Consider the following 17,115-nt stretch of genomic DNA (forward strand, 5'->3'; position numbering starts at 1 on the left):
GTTTTCCAGAAGCACCTTGGTGCCGACCGAAAGTCCTTCTCCATGTCTTCTCCGAACTTCTCCCACACCCGCTGCTTTGCCTCTTTCACGGCAGAGGCTGCAGCCCTTCGGGCCCTTCGGTACCTTGCAACTGCCTCCGGAGTCCCCTGGGATAACATATCCCAGAAAGACTCCTTCTTCAGTCGGACGGCTTCCCTGACCACCGGTGTCCACCACGGTGTTCGTGGGTTGCCGCCCCTTGAGGCACCTAAGACCCTAAGACCACAGCTCCCCGCCGCAGCTTCAGCAATGGAAACTTTGAACATTGTCCACTCGGGTTCAATGCCCCCAGCCTCCACAGGGATGCACGAAAAGCTCCGCCGGAGGTGTGAGTTGAAAGTCTGTCGGACAGGGGCCTCCTCCAGACGTTCCCAGTTCACCCGCACTACCCGTTTGGGTTTACCAGGTCTGTCCAGAGTCTTCCCCCACCCTCTGACCCAACTCACCACCAGATGGTGATCAGTTGACAGCTCTGCCCCTCTCTTCACCCGAGTGTCCAAAACATACGGCCTCAGATCAGATGAAACGATTATAAAATTGATCATTGACCTTTGGCCTAGGGTGCTCTGGTACCAAGTACACTTATGAGCATCCCTATGTTCGAACATGGTGTTCGTTATAGACAATCCATGACTAGCACAGAAGTCCAACAACAAACAACCACTCTGGTTTAGATCAGGGAGGCCGTTCCTCCCAATCACGCCTCTCCATGTGTCTCCATCATTGCCCACGTGCGCGTTGAAGTCCCCCAGCAGAACTATGGAGTCCCCTACTGGAGCCCCATACAGGACTCCATTCAGGGTCTCCAAGAAGGCCGAATACTCCGAGCTCTTGTTTGGTGCATACGCACAAACAACAGTCAGAGTTTTCCCCCCCACAACCCGCAGGCGTAGGGAGGCGACCCTCTCGTCCACCGGGGTAAACTCCAACGTAGCGGCGCTCAGCCGGGGACTTGTGAGTATCCCCACACCCGCCCGGCGCCTCACACCCTGGGCAACTCCGGAGAAGAAAAGAGTCCAACCCCTATCCAGGAGTATGGTTCCAGAACCGAGACTGTGCGTAGAGGTAAGCCCCACCAGATCCAACTGGTAGCGCTCCACCTCCCGCACAAGTTCCGGTTCTTTCCCCCACAGAGAGGTGACGTTCCACGTCCCCAGAGCCAGCGTCTGCTGCCCGGGTCTGGTCCGTCGAGGCCCCTGACCTTCACTGCCACCCATGTGGCAGCGCACCCGACCCCAGCGGTTCCTCCCACAGGTGGTGGGCCCATGGGTTGGAGAGAGAGGTGCCACGTAGCTTTTTCGGGCTGTGCCCGGCCGGGCTCCGTGGCAAACCCGGCCACCAGGCGCTCGCTGACGGGCCCTCCATCTGGGCCTGGCTCCAGACGGGGGCCCCGGGCTTCCTCCGGGCAGGGTCACATCATCTCTACCTCGTTTTTTCATGGGGTTTTTGAACCATTCTTTGTCTGGCCCCTCACCTGAGACCACTTTGCCTTGGGAGACCCTACCAGGAGCACAAAGCTCCAGACAACACAGCCCTCAGGTTCATAGGGACACACAAACCTCTCCACCACGATAAGGTGATGGTTCCCGGAGAAGCACAGAATGCAAATCCCTCTTACCATATGCTACTTCTGATTGTATACCTCTAATTATTTATTCAAGTATATCTTATAAAAGTTCTATGGAATCAACATGAAAGGATGAAGGTTACTTTGGAGAAACACTTGAGTACCCTCTTGTGCTCTTGATGTTGGAAATTGAGATTGAAAAATACACTTTATTAACCTGCATCCCCAGTCTTTTTTTATTTCCTTTTTCATCTTCTACTTTTTTTGCCTGCTGATCTCTGTCTCTACATGTCCTCCTTTCTTTTGTTTCTCTCCTCCTCTGGAAAACAGCTCAGCTACACTTGTATTTTCCATCTTTTATGCTGGCGTCTCACTGTTCCACTACAGGCTGTAATGTGTTTCACATATCAGAGTGATTTTTTCATCCATACTGAAGAGAATTCCACCGGCCATAAAATGAAGTTGTACCTGACCTTGTGCTTCAGAGGAAGACATGACAAGAGATAGAGAAAGAGAAAGCGAGAGATGGACTTAACAGCCACAGCTTTTTCACCTTTTTTTTTATAAAAAGAAAAACGCTTGATGCTAAGATGTCTTTGAGCAGCACGAGTGGGTTCAGCTCTTAACCTTTAAAGGTCCTATGACATGCTGCTTTTTGGATGCTTTTATATAGGCCTTAGTGGTCCCCTAATACTGTATCTGAAGTCTCTTTTATATAGGCCTTAGTGGTCCCCTAATACTGTATCTGAAGTCTCTTTCCCGAAATTCAGCCTTGGTGCAGAATTACAGCCACTAGAGCCAGTCCCACAATGAGCTTTCCTTAGTATGTGCCATTTCTGTGTCTGTAGCTTTAAATGATATTGAGGAGGAGAGGGGGCAAGGTGGAGGGTGGGAGTGTGGCCTTGACCAACTGTCATGCTTCGCTTGTTTTCAAGCCATGATGTCTCTCTCTCTCTCTCTCTCTCATGGGCGGGCCAAATTCTCTGGGCGGGCAAAGCAGAGAAAGGGGAGGTAACTATTCCCCTTATGACGTCATAAAGGGAAGATTCCAGATCGGCCCATCTGAGCTTTCATTTTCTCAAAGGCAGAGCAGGATACCCAGGGCTCGGTTTACATCTATCACCATTTCTAGCCACTGGGGGACCATAGGCAGGCTAGGGGAACTCATATTAATGTTAAAAAAACCTCATAAAGTGACATTTTCATGCCATGGGACCTTTAATGTTGAAAGGTTTGCAGAGAAGGCTATTTGCATTTTAAAACGTGGACATTTGCAGAGACGTGGCTGGTACAACAGATAGTTTCCCCAAGTTAGATGGACATTCGTTGGAGTTGTGGGAGTGATGCACATGTAATGTTATGATTTATTCGGATAATAAAGGTGACAGGTGTCGAATGTAGAGTCTGTTGCATTGTTGCATATTGACTCTCAAAGTAGTAATACAGCACAGTGGGTTGTCTTGGTTAAACTAAATCCACTGTGCTTGATTGTCACTGCTTTTATTCAAGTTTGTAGATGATAACGGTTATATTGTAATAGTGTTTAACATAATTTCAATTTCAATTTCAATTATTGTTTGACTGTTCCGGATCTAATTACTGTGTGTGCTGGCTGATGCTGCAATGAATACTGTAAGAACAGGGTATGGGAATGATGTCTTCCTCTGTCATTTAGTTGCTTCTGTAATGAAGTCATTTCTTTAATATAATTGGGCTTAACAGTAATTGCCAGTTGGTGGGTATCAAGGATGTCAGTAAATGATGATGAATTAGAAAATGTCTACCCAAAATACTCGCTTCCAGTTGGCTGGTAGCTGTCCATTTCTATTGTAGAACATTATATTTTGAACACAGTTGTGGCCAACAGCTTAACTATCGGTGCGTTTATATGCTCATCAGTAACCGGGGTATTATCTCACCCAGGGGCGGAGCAGGGAGTGGGGTGGCTTCTTCTTCCCGAATGTTTTCAAATCTTTTAGGGTTTTAAATTACCTTCAACTTTGTGTCATTCCCACTCAGTCTCTCTGACTGAACCCGCAAATCAATGGAGCAGCCCTACCCATGTTATGCAAGTTAAAAATAGAAACATCGGACAGTTTTTGCCTCTCTTTAGGAGGCAGGAGTGAAAACATTGTCATTGTCAACATTTGTCGTGTTCTGGTTTCAGATTGATAAAGATAGTTGGGGAACAATAAGAGACAAAACAGGATTCAAAATAGCGACAAAACAGGATGTAAAAGAGCGACAAAAGCACCGAAAAAAGCGGCATCTTGTCCTGTATTGTTGTCTTTAGTTATTGTATTGCAACAATAAATTAAATAGGACCCTCAACAATTTGACTGAATAAAATAGAATTGACTGCACTGTCATGAACAAAACAATGCAGAATTATATTTGCATTAATCATACAAAGTTACACCACAAGTGAAGGCTACGTAGCTTCATAAGAAGAGTTTACTTTCTAGCTGTGGAGGAGTTTTGTATAGAATATAGAAACACAGGTAGACAGCTGGTTGTGTCGAAGGAGTTAACACAGTGATACTCCGAGTCCAAGTCATCCATAACTGAGTCTTAATAAAGTCACAGGGTGGGAGGAGGGAACTTTATATAGCAGTGCCAAGCATGAAGGACTGCATTAACATACATACTCACTGAGAGCGTGAACAGCCTTCACAAACACACACACACACACACACACACACACACACACACACACACTTCTATTGCTTTCTCAATCAATGCATCTCTCTTGTCAAACACACACTAGCCACACACACTCAACACTCTCCATATGTCTCTATGTCTCACGCACTCACGCATGCACATACGCACACACACACACACACACACACACACACACACACACACACCTTTGTGACTGTGGGGTCAATAAATCTCCCCATTAGCATTGAGATGTCTTCATCATAGTCAGTGTTGTGGAGCTGCCGATATGAATCCATTTCATGCCTGGCTTAATGCATATTTGACCTTGCTGCGAGTTAACACACACACAAACGCACACACACACACACACACACACACACACACACACACACACACACACAAAACATAAACAAAACCCCACATACTGAAAGGTAGGCATGTAAATGCACACACTTGTATTCAGGAGCGGATACACACATCCATGTATGTATGAACTTACACATTCTAACACACCACACACACACACATGTGACCTTGGAGGCAGCTGCCAAGAGCTCTGGGAACACACACTTCCTTTGGAGACAAAGGAAGTGTGTGTGTGTGTGTGTGTGTGTGTGTGTGTGTGTTGTTCACAAATATGTTTTCTCTATGTGTAAGTCTGTAGTGGTAGTGATGCCGTCAGTGTGTTGCAACCAGTAACTAACTCTAGTAAACTAAAATACAAATACATAAATGGGCTATGAAAGAGAAAGCAAATTAAAGAGGGAAACCAGCTCCAGCCAGCTCGATAATGTCAATAAAAATGTCCACTATAAACATTTTAATTGTTTTCCCAGCAGTATTTGGTCCTGGCAACTACAGCATAAAGATTTTTATTTGTATGTTTTGGTCACTCTTGGTTAAGGCAACTGAAAGAATATGGAATAATGGTCTTGACTAAATATTGAAAAAGTAAGCACTGACTGAAAGCACAGGACAGACATGTCAGAGGTTTTTCCTGCATAGAGGAATTTTTGGCTCCCCCTGTGATTTATTTAAATATTAATATACTTTTTTTAACCAGTTTTGTTAATTGTGGTTTAATTTACTCAATCATAATATACATCTTCTCTATCAAATTGTCAGAAATAACAGGAAAATGCAAAAGAATTCTGTCAAATAAGTTAACACAGACTCATTGCCTTTACTGTATGTGGACCGATCATGCTTACTGTCGTGCATAGTGCCAAAAAATCTGAGCCAGGAAAAATCCTGCTTGTAGACTAATATTTACCAAAAACACAATATTTTCTTTACCCAGAGTTTAGGTTACCTAAACATAACAACACACAGCACACAAGACATGGACCACTGTCTCCACCATCCACACTGATCACTTCCTCCTGACTTCTATACAGTGGATGGAAGTCACACTTTCTGTATTAAATCCAAGCAGCAATAATGTTTCTTCTAAAATCTAAAATGTATTTGACTAGACAAACCAGTAGTGGAAGATGGGGCTGTTTCAGGAGTACAAAGGAAGGCATAGAAAGGGAAGGATGAGAGGAGTTTATACAGATTCATGGGATACAAGTGCTGGAGTAAATTCTCAAAGGAACTATTCTGGAGACACAGTGTGAAGGGGAAGTGTGATGTACAAGCCGAGCAGACAGTTTGTGTTTGTCCTTACCGCTCCTGAACATTCCTTTTTCTCCTCAACTCTTTACTCCTGTCTTTCCTCCACCTTTCCCCCTCATCTGTCTCCTGTCCCATCTCTCTTTCCTTCTCCTCTGCCATATTTTCCTATCTTCCCTCCTCTTTTCTTTGTTTTCTTATCTCTCCTTCCATGTCTCAATGCATCCTCTCTTTCAGTGGTGGAATGTAACTAAGTACATTCACTCTAGTAACCTAACCCAACCTAAGTAAAGGATCTGGATACGTCGTCCACCACTGCCCTCTTTACTCCACTTATTCCTCTCTTTTGCACTCTCCTCCTATTTCCTCCTTTTCTTTCATTGTTCATCTGATTTCTTCTTTTTTTTGCCTCCCAGTCGTTCTCCTCTGTTCTCTGTCTTGTCTTCTCTTTTCTCCTCTCCCCTTTAATCAACTCCTCTCATTTCATCTCACTTCTTGTCATTCTGTCTACTCTTTTATGAATTCCTCCATTCACACAACAGAACTTGTCAGCTATTTGTAACCACTCAGTGTAAGCCCATCAGATATACATGGCTGTTTTTTCAGTCCCTTTTTTCTTTCTCTTGACCACACTTACACTCACACAACACACACACTGGCACACGCGCACACACACACACACACACACACACACACACACACACACACACACACACACAACCAAGTAGTAGCTGTAGAGTGACCCATGTGGCCGGCTCATTCTTCATTCGTTTAGGGAAGCCAGTGTTTAGATTGGCTTATGGAGAAGCCACTTCAGGCCACTAATGAATCCACAGCCGTCATTAACATGCAAATAGCTCCATTAAGAAAATATGGAGTCATGCAGTTTTATACTACAACCCCTTTTCCTTCTGACACACACACACACATACACACACTCTCTCACTTCAGTGAGTCTCCTATCTGGTTGTCAGAAGCCATATCACCACAGTACTGAAGTAAGAGGGCATTTTATTTATTAAAACCACACAGAGAACATTAAAACATGAACAGTCTAATAATAGAAAACCTCAAATAGGCTTCTTTCTATTAAAAAAAAATAAAAAATAAATTCCTTTTCTTCTCATCCAGTTCAAGCATTTTCTCTTTTCTTCTTTTTCTTTTACCTTTGTCTCCACCCCATGTCCTCCATCTTTTAATCCATGTGTCCCCATCCACTTGTTTCTGTAAAGACATTTTGGACTCGCCCCAAAAGAGAATTTTTAGTTTTACTTGCTTGGCTGACGTACAAAAGGTGACCTACCAGTAAAAAGAAGATAAGTGATGAAACAAATAAACCCTATTATCATATTAGGGCCTTTGTGTTCTTCTTTCTCTTACGCAGACTGGATGCAGCATGTTTTTTTTCTGTCATTCGCTTTTACATGCTTCCTCCACAAAAAGGCTACCCTTTTTCGGTTCTCTGACGCTGTTCTTGACATGAGACTTTCCTTCATCAGTCCCTCTGTCCCCTGACCCTTCATCAATCCATCCATCTGTCCTGACTAATAGAGCCCATGCACTCATCCAATCAACCTGTCCATTCCTTAATTGGAGGAGAGATATTCCAATTAACTGTCATGCCACCAATCAAGACTCAGGGTGTTATATGACTCATTTAAATCACCACTTGTCATCGGCGGCCAATCTTCTCTCCGCTAGAGTGTGTCCACACAGTATGTATGCAGTGCACATAGTATATTCTGTGTGTGTTGGGGTTTGTCATAGAGGGGAGGACTGTTGCCATGGTAACATATTTCCCCCTCTGTCTCTCTCTCTCTCTGTTTCCATTAACAGACAGTAGCCAGCCGTCACTCGCCCAGCCCTCTCTGACCCTGCAGAGTTTTCCCTATGGAGGCTGTGAGTCCGTGGAGCTCTCCTACCAGAGTGGTATGTGCACAGAACTTAGGTAGTTCCTCACTTTGTTAGTTGGTGACTTAGTTAGTCAGACACTTTGGTAGCCACTCCGTCAGTTAGTTAGTTAGATAGTCAGCCATTTGGTTAGCTACTTAGTTAGGTAGTCAAGTGGAAAGTCAATCAGTTGGTTAAATACAATCTTAGTTAGCTAGTCAGTCAGCTAGGTGGTTAATTAGTTAGTCAGTCAGCCAGTTAGTTATGTGGTTAGGTTATCACTTTACCAGTATGTCAGTTAGTTAGTTAGTTAGTTACAGTAGTTAGTTAGTTAACTAGCCAGCTATGTAAATAGTCAGTCAGTTTAAAATTTGGCCAGTTTGTTAGTTTGTTAGCCAGCTAGGTTAATAGTCAGTCAGTTTAATAGTTGGCCAGTAGTTAGTTAGCCAGTCAGCCTGTCTGATAGTCAGTCAGTCAGTTAGATAGCTAGTTAGTCAGCAAGGTACTTAGATAGCCAGTCATTTGGTTAGCTTATAAATTGCTGAGCCAATAGGTAGGTCAATCAGTCTGTTAAATACAACATTAGTTAGCTAGTTAGTCAGTTAGCTAGCTAGTCATTCAGTTTAGTTGGCTAGCCAGTTATAGTCAGTCATTCAGTTAGTTAGTGAGTAAGTATGCAGGGCTGCCAATTTTTCAAAAAGCCTTGGAGTGAGATTTGGTGGGGCCAACCAAAATTTTGCCACGTACAAAGCAATTTATTTTTGGAGCAAAAAAAAAAAAAATTAATTCTAATAAATAGAAATAACCATTTTTTGGACACCAGGGGGACTGGTGGCCAAAGACCAAACCTCATTTGTTTAGGCAGTGAGGGAAATTCATTCTTTAATCAAGGCCTTTCCCCACCATAAGGTCCAGCAGCAAATAAACTGAAAAATACCAACAGCAAGACAAAAGACACGGCATGGCTCATTTTGTGCATGTGTTATATCACAGCCTTTCTCAAATGTTTTTTTGTGCTGGCACAAACATCTGGACCAGTCACAGCTGCATGGCCTGGCAACCCAATGGCATAGGTTTTGAGACATATAATTTTGAGCATTAAACACTTGACTTTTTATGCACCTATTTCTACCCTTTTCTACATCAATTTATGCTGCAAATAATTGAAAATATAGAAAAATAAGGCCCTCAGGCATTCTGTATTAGCATGACTCCGCCCTCCTACGTACTTCTGCTCAATTTTCATTTCCCTTCAGTACTCCGACTGGGTTCGCGGTATATTCTTGGGTTTTCTCCAGCCAAATATTTGGCAGTCCAATCAGCGAACAGAGGGAGTGGCTGAGAACGATGACGTTGAGGTCGTGCGCTAGATGTGAGCGAAGCCATTCGGTCCGTTGTGGCAACGCTGCTGAATATCCAGAAGTTAAAGCCCGAGAAAGAACAATCTTTGCTGAGTTGTGTTGGTGGCCATGATGTTGTGGCCCTCCTCCCCACGGGGTTCGGGAAAAGTTTGATTTTCCAGCTCGCTCCATTAGTGGTGAAGGAGTTGGCTAAGGCTAACGCTAGCGATGCTAATGCTAAATATAAGCCGATAGTTGTCGGTCTCCCCTCTTGTTGCACATGCACATGACATACACTACCGGTCAAAAGTTTGGGGGTCACTTAGAAATGTCCATTCCACACACAGAATACCAGCTGAGATCAGTTGCATTTTCTTTTTAATCAGGGCAGCAGTTTTCAGATTACATTATGTGTTTACATAATTGCAAAAGGGTTCTCGACTGTTGTAGACAGAAGTGGCTGAAGAAACGCTTGAAATCCATGCTTTTTGGTCTAAACGTCATACCCAAATTAAAAGTGGTACAGCTCCCATATACTTTGACACTCAGGGGTGTGCCTGATATCATTGGAAAGGTGATTGATGTGGGTGTGTTTGTGTATTTGAGAAGTGTTGTATTTTGTAGTTTTTTGGCTTTTTTCTTTGCACTTTTCAAATGGAAATAAAAAAACGCACAGACATATCTGTAGAAAAAAAATCACATAAAATCCATTTCTGAGTCTTATGGCATCTGGATGTTTTCTGGAGTAAGCTGAGACATGTGGCTACGGCCTTGTGTTGTCACCTGTCAGATCTGTGTACAGCAGTGTATTCTAATCATTTTACAGATGTATGACTTGGACGGAAATAAAACAACCTCCATTCTAGCCTCTGTAACTCTGTGTCAGTAAAGCCTAGAATCACACTGACACTTGTAACAAACACTTGAGAGTGTTTCCTTTCCAATGATGTCAGGCACACCCCTGAGGGTCAAAGTATATGGGAGCTGTACCACTTTTAATTTGGGTATGTTTAGACCAAAAAGCATGGAATTTCAAGCGTTTCTTTAGCCACTTCTGTCTACAACAGTCGAGAACCCTTTTGCAATTATGTAAACACATAATGTAATCTGAAAACTGCTGCCCTGATTAAAAAAAAACAATGCAACTGATCTCAGCTGGTATTCTGTCTGTAATGGAGTGGAATGGAAATTTATAAGTGACCCCAAACTTTTGACCGGTAGTGTACGTCACGTTATGGCAGATCCATAGTGGCTCTGGGTAGATTCAATAGTTTTAAACTTCAACAGAGTACCCGCCTTCAAGGAAGTTAACACTTGTCAATGGAGAGTGGCCAGACTCTCTGTACAAATGAAATGTACGAGAGTCTGGTAGGACCAGGCTAATTCTGTATTACTTTCAACTATTCTCTTGTAGATCAACTTTTTCTAATTTAACATTATCTCTGTCAATACACATGTAGGCCTAATTTACTCTTCCCTCCTCTTTTGCGTCTTTTGTCGGGGGAAGTAACATCTTTAAATGTGCATGTGGCACTTATTCATGTGAATCATACATTAAGTCATTTTAATTAATTTATAAACTCCTGGACTTCAATAGCTCAGATTTCAGCAAGATTTCTGCTCATATTTACAACTTTGTGCACATTTAAAATATAACTCCTCCCATCTGTGTTCTCCATGATTTGGAGAGTTGTAATGTAGTCTGCTGTGCATGTTATTGCTCCGCTGATTTGGTAGTATCTCATTCAGACTGACAGACACAAAGGCCCATTTGGGTCTCTGGTCTCTGACAAAGTTTAGAGAAGTGGCTGTACGCTGCTCTTCATCGAAGGTAGAGCACGAATGCAACGCGTAACTTCCCACAGCAGAGCGAGTCCACTAGAATTAACTGAAGTTGCTACACTTACCAGCCGCGTTGCTCACCTCTATTTTTACAGACAGAGTGGACACAAAGCGACGGACGGGTCTGTATTTATTAAATAAAAAAAGATAAACTCATCTTTCAGGCATTTGACTGACCGGGTTGACACTTCAGCGTGAGAAATCGGGGGTGTGGCGTGTGAGCATGTGAAACCAATCAAATATGTGTGTCTCACGGCCAATGCGTGAGAGTTGGCAGCCCTGAAGTATGTTAGCTAACTAGCTTAACACTTAGATAGTCAGTCAGTCAGTTAAGTTATATCGCTTCATTAGTTAGTTAGCCTGTCAATTAGTCTGTAGTTTAAGCTAACAAAATTCACACAGTTAAAAGCTGTTCACCGTAGTACCAGTGTAGGTAGGGGTTTGACTCGAGAAAGTGTCAAGAGTGTGGCTTTTGCTGAGCAACGCTCTTTCTGATATGCATTCAAGCTATTGACATGCATATCATGACATTAAATAATAAGAGAGTAGCCATACTGCAGCAACACTATGGCAACGATGCCAGAGCTTCAGGCAGTTGGCTAGCAAACACACGCCTTTAGCTACATTGTTAAGTCAGGTTGCCAGTTGGTTATTTCATTAGCCAGTTAGTTATACAGTGTTGTTTGCCGTTTTCTCTGTAAAATGTTTCTGTTCCTGCAGGTCAGTTCCAGGCAGGCCAGTTTCAGCCAGCTATTCGAGTAGCAGACCTCCTCCAACACATCACCCAGATGAAATGTGGACAGGGCTATGGTTTCAAAGAGGAATATGAGGTGAATACACACACACACACACACACACACACACACACACACACACACACACACACACACACACACACACACAAACACACAAAGATCGACATTACAGTCAGCTATTAGGAAGAAGGGCACAGGTCTGCAGCTACAGCACCCAGATAATAAGGATAATAAAATGTTTGTGTGTCCCCTAAATGTATACATATAACTGTATGTAAATAGTGAGTTGGAGAGACAAGGCTTTCCTTTCATTATAAACACATGGGTCTTGCAAAGCCTTAAGCCGACCAATGTCTGGGGTATATATTGCCTCTTGCTGCCCCCATGACCCTGAATAGAAGTCAGCAGGTACACCGCGAAGTTCCAATAAATAAAAAGCGTGGGTTTGACTGAAAATGTCCTTATACCACGATAAAACCGATCATTAGAGTAAGCAGGGTAACTCTGAAACTGCCTCCACTGCTAAGAGATGAGCTTTTTGCATTGAGCTGGCGTGTCACAAATCAGTCATACGCTCTTATGCGTATGACTGATTTGTGACACGCCAGCTCGCCAGTATTAATATTAATATTTCTCTGACTAATGTCTGAGTGTTTCCCTGGGCACATATTATTAGTTTTAAGTTAATGGTTCAATACACTATGTTAAAATAAACTAAATAAATGATGTTTGCATCACCAGCTTGGTAATTAGATTCCTTTATTTTGCGATTTGCAGCGTCCGCATTTCCTCTCCTTCCCTGTTTTGTGTGTGAATGAGAAAGATTGTGGGATTGGATTTGGTTTTATGATAACGGAAGACTCTTATCAATTATTAACTGTTTGCCTCATTAATATTAATCATTAGAAAAACAAACAGGCCAGACTTTCTTTTCTCACCAGTTGCTCTGCTTACTTGGTTTATTCGTTTCCTGGTTATTTTCTTTTGTGTTTTACTGTTACTGTTTCTTCTCCTTCATCGTTTCCCTTCCCTTTCCCATTCTCTCCCTCGTTCTCTTTGCCAGCAATCATTTGCCCTCTCCCTCTTTGCTCTGCTTTAAAGGTCCAATGTGTAGGAATTTCTCCCATCTAGCGTTGAGATCATATATCGCAATCAACTCTCTCGCACCACGCAGTTCAAAGGACGTATTATAGCTACGGTAGCCTTCACGCTTCAAAAAGCCAGTCTCTTGCTCATTTCAATATCCTTTTTCCCTTTTCTGGGCAAAGAACAAGACTCTTTTTCCTGACATTTGGATTTTGAATACGTGTGGTCCTCCATGTTTCCTTCTTCAAACTTGCCGGGAGGCTATGATACCCATTAGCAGCATTAGCAGCACCTGTGAGTTTATCATGTGACAGCAAAAACGCGAAAGGCGGAGCAGTATGTCCTGTATGTTCCTTACCGGCTAACGTATTTCAAGATGGCGCATGAATATGGAGCGTCTACCCCAGTTCATGCAAATGCAAATGTTAAATTTCAAGCCAATAGGAATACTTGGAATTGATGGTGATGGTAAATATTCATGAAATAGGGACAAGTTTGTGAACGGGCAACACAGATTTTGATAATGAACAACTAAACACGTTACACACTGGACCTTTAAATCCTCCTTTTATTTTGATTGTCGTTTTACTGCAAATGTGTTTCTTTCTCTCTGCTTGTTTCCCTGTTTCTTAATCTTCTGTTCATCCCATCCCACTATATCTGCGTTTCTCTGTCTTCCTTATTACATCTCTCACCCTCTGCTCTCGCATTGCTTTTTTCCTTTACTTTGTCTTCCCATCTCTGCCTGGGCTGGCTGTTTATTTAGAGCACAGATTATCATAAGCAGACATTTTTATGATTATTCTTTGTCATGGGCGCTCTACCATGGGATCATTTTCCTTCCGAATTCTCATTCCCTCGCTTTCATTTATTTATCCCCGTACCAAACCCTTCTTCCTTTCTGTCTTCACTTTATTCTTGCTTCTTTTCCTTTGTCTATGGCCATGTCTGCAAACATGAATGTTTGAAAAGACAAGAGGAAGAGTCCTTTTCCCTCCCACTCTCAAAAGAATGAATATTTTCTATTACCAACTGTGCTTGCGTGTTGAAAATGTTCCCTCCGTGATGCCGTACATTATGTTTTCATTTGCGTCCTGTCATTTTGGTTTATACCCACTGATACGTTTCAGGGGAGAGCAAATGTGATTTATTTTCTAGTGTGTGTGTGTGTGTGTGCGTGTGTGTGTGTGCGTGTGTGTGTGTGTGTGTGTGTGTGTGTGTGTGTGTGTGTGTGTGTGTGTGTGCGCGCCTGTGTGAGACAGAGAGAGACAGAGAAAGACACAGATAATGGAGCTTTTTAAGTAGTGCTGGTAGCTTCCACCTGTCGCTAACAGCTAATGGAGAGAGACTGGAAAGTATACATAAACACAATCACACATTATACAAATGATACATATATTCTCATGCTCTTTGTCTATTAAAAGTGTGTTTGTGTACATGTATGTGCTTGGATGCTTGTTCTTTTTTCAGTCAGGTTGGAATAAAATGCTTCTATGTTGATTTGTTTTTACAATTAGCTTCATAAGCATTTTGAATGTGTGTGTGTGTGTGTGTGTCTGTGTCTGTGTCTGTGTGTCTCTGTGTGTGTGTGTGTGTGTGTGCACGCGTCTACCACCGCACCCCATATGGTGTCTTCTTGTCACCGTCTGCGTGTGATGTGACCTCCAGTGTTGAAGCCCATTAACCCCACTAACAACGACAGCAGCCACACTGTCAGCATGTCGCTCCCCACTGGGATTAAAATGAATATTCTGCATTGTCTGAAGACCGGCTACTTGGTCAGGTTAACTACTGTGGCCACTATATCCTAACCTTTAATGTTATGTGGCCTACAATGTTGGTTGATTGAACTTAACATATAGCCTTTTATAATGATGAACCTGTAGAAAATGGTGCGTCCTTTGTTTTTTTTTCAATGTCTTTTGATTCAAATTGTAGACTACGTACAATGGTAGCAAAAAGATGTCATACCTAAATCACTAAAAAGGTTGTTTGTCTATGCATTAGAGCATCCTATTTAAGCATTTTTTTAATCATGTGAGAGCTTAGGCAATTGCAACTATTCCATTTCTTGCTGTAGGTATAGTTGTTGTTAAGCGTACTTAGGCTAGGCTAGTGGCCATAATGATTAAAGGAAACCAATGTTGTCCATTGTCTTGCTGGAAACACACCTTGGTTTTAGGTGTCCAACATTTTAGTAGTCCATTGTCGTCCATTTCTTTACTTTTGTGGTACTTTAAGAACATCACACTACGTTTGCATTAGAGTTTAAAATATACAAAAAACATTGAACAAATGCCAAAAAAATTCTGTTTTACTGTGAGTACATATTCAAGAAGATGTATTGGTCAAGTTCATCTGATATTCTGTTAAAGCAACACTATGTAACTTTTCCCGCTTCGCTACCCCCTACAGGTTGGAAGCGGAATTGTCCATTACATTACATTATGCAAGTTTGCCAGATCGGGTAGCGGATCTGTAGTCCGAATGAACTGGACCATGTAATGTAATGGACAATTCCGCTTCCAACCTGTAGGGGGACCGAAGCGGGAAAAGTTACCTAGTGTTGCTTTAAACTGGATATACGGCGAACAAACATGCTGTAATTTCAACAAGTTTCAGTCTGATTGTTGAGTTTTTAAATACAATTATTTAAGTAATTTTAACCATGATTGCAGAAAGGAAAACTAAAGTAGCCACTCACTGGTAAAACAGCAATAGTGTGTGTGTGTGTGTGTGTGTGTGTGTGTGTGTGTGTGTGTGTGTGTGTGTGTGTCTATGTTTCTTATCCTGTGTCCACCCACCCCACTCTGTGTTTTAATATAGAACTTTAATAATCCCCACAAAGCAAGGGCATTTCTATGAGAGGAGTTTTATTTTAAGTCTTGTTTTTGTTCTGGTTGAAAAAGGGCAGCCAACCAATGATGTATGCAAATGTGCACACACACAGACATGCACACCCCTCCTACAGAAAACTCCCACCTTGAATGTCTCAAAAATATTTTAGCCTCATTTTTGCAAATGAATGTATGCAACAGAGACAATTCACACATACAGTATATATGTACACACGCAAACACACACACACACACACACACACATACACACACACACACACACACACTCTCTCTGAGGCCCATATGCCACTTTAAAAGAATCAATTTTCTGCTTGATAGAGCGATAAGTTTATGTGTCTGTTTTTCTGTCACAGTCTGTGTGTGTGTGTGAGTGTGAATGAGAGTGTGTGTGTTTGTGTGTGTGTTTGTGTGTGTGTGTGTGTGTGTGTGTGTGTGTGTGTGTATGTAGGTCATACCATTGTCTGACAGTTAAAGCTGTTCTCTGTTCTTAAGCCCTTAATGGACTGAAAAAGGATACTTACTTGTCCCTATAGGGAAAATGATTGTGTGTGTGTGTGTGTGTGTTTGTGTTTGTGTGTTTGACCTCTTCCAGTGTCTTATAATGGTTGTTCTAAAATAGTCCAGTGTCCATATGGCGACCTTTGAGAGTTGGGGTTTGGTTGCTTAGCAAGAGCTTGAAAATGATCTTACACACACACACACACACACACACACACACACACACACACACACACACACACACACACACACACACACACATATTTGTATCATGTACACATATGGGACATGCATGTAAAGTACATCATGCAAAATTATAGTGCATTCTCACACACTCATGCACTTAAACACACTCACAATAACCTATGAATGTGTGCAAATTCGTACACACACGCACATTTTGTCCTTGCTCTGTTTGCAAAGCTCGTCACATGGGCCAGCATCACAGCAGGGAGAAAGGACAATCTGTCTTCTCTCTCCTGCAACAAAGGACTGACAGGATATTCTCTTTCAGACCAAACAAACAGAACAATGAACCCAAACTTTTATGTCTTTCCTCAGCTTGCATGTAGTGTTTACCTGTACTTTTTCCTTTTCAGACCAGGAATAGATTAGGTTTCATCCACCGTCAGGTTTCTCCTCGCTGCTGGTTGCTTTCCAATTCAGTGTAGGCGCTCAAGCGCATTACCCTCTGCCAATAAAGTGGGAGTGGGTTGATGTTTTCACCCCAGCCTGTTGGTCGGTTGATTAGCAAAGTATCCCAGAGTTGGCCGAAATTTGGTGGACAGTCACCTGGTCAAAGGATAAACTGACCTGATTTGGATAGATCGATTTGGGATTTCTATCATTAGAACATTTCTTGCCATAACTTCTGTGCTGTGTTCACTTGCTGGCTGGAAGATCTAACATTTTAGGCCTGAAGTTGGCTTATAAGAAGCTCTGCTTTGAAGTACTCTTTAGAG

At 42.4% G+C, this 17,115-nt stretch overlaps 1 protein-coding gene across 12 annotated transcripts in view; it reads left to right on the forward strand.

The window, feature by feature from the left end:
* ptprt (protein tyrosine phosphatase receptor type T) overlaps nucleotides 1-17,115 on the forward strand; it is a 447,834-nt gene that overhangs the window by 362,596 nt on the left and 68,123 nt on the right. For all 12 annotated transcript variants that reach the window (XM_036001937.1, XM_031277206.2, XM_036001938.1 and 9 more), the window contains 2 exons: nucleotides 7,721-7,813; nucleotides 11,677-11,786. In XM_036001937.1, coding sequence (XP_035857830.1) covers nucleotides 7,721-7,813; nucleotides 11,677-11,786 — 203 coding nt within the window. The remainder of the gene's footprint in view (nucleotides 1-7,720; nucleotides 7,814-11,676; nucleotides 11,787-17,115) is intronic.

This window comes from Sander lucioperca, chromosome 6 (genome assembly GCF_008315115.2).
Source record: "Sander lucioperca isolate FBNREF2018 chromosome 6, SLUC_FBN_1.2, whole genome shotgun sequence".
NCBI classification, from domain to species: Eukaryota; Metazoa; Chordata; class Actinopteri; order Perciformes; family Percidae; genus Sander; species Sander lucioperca.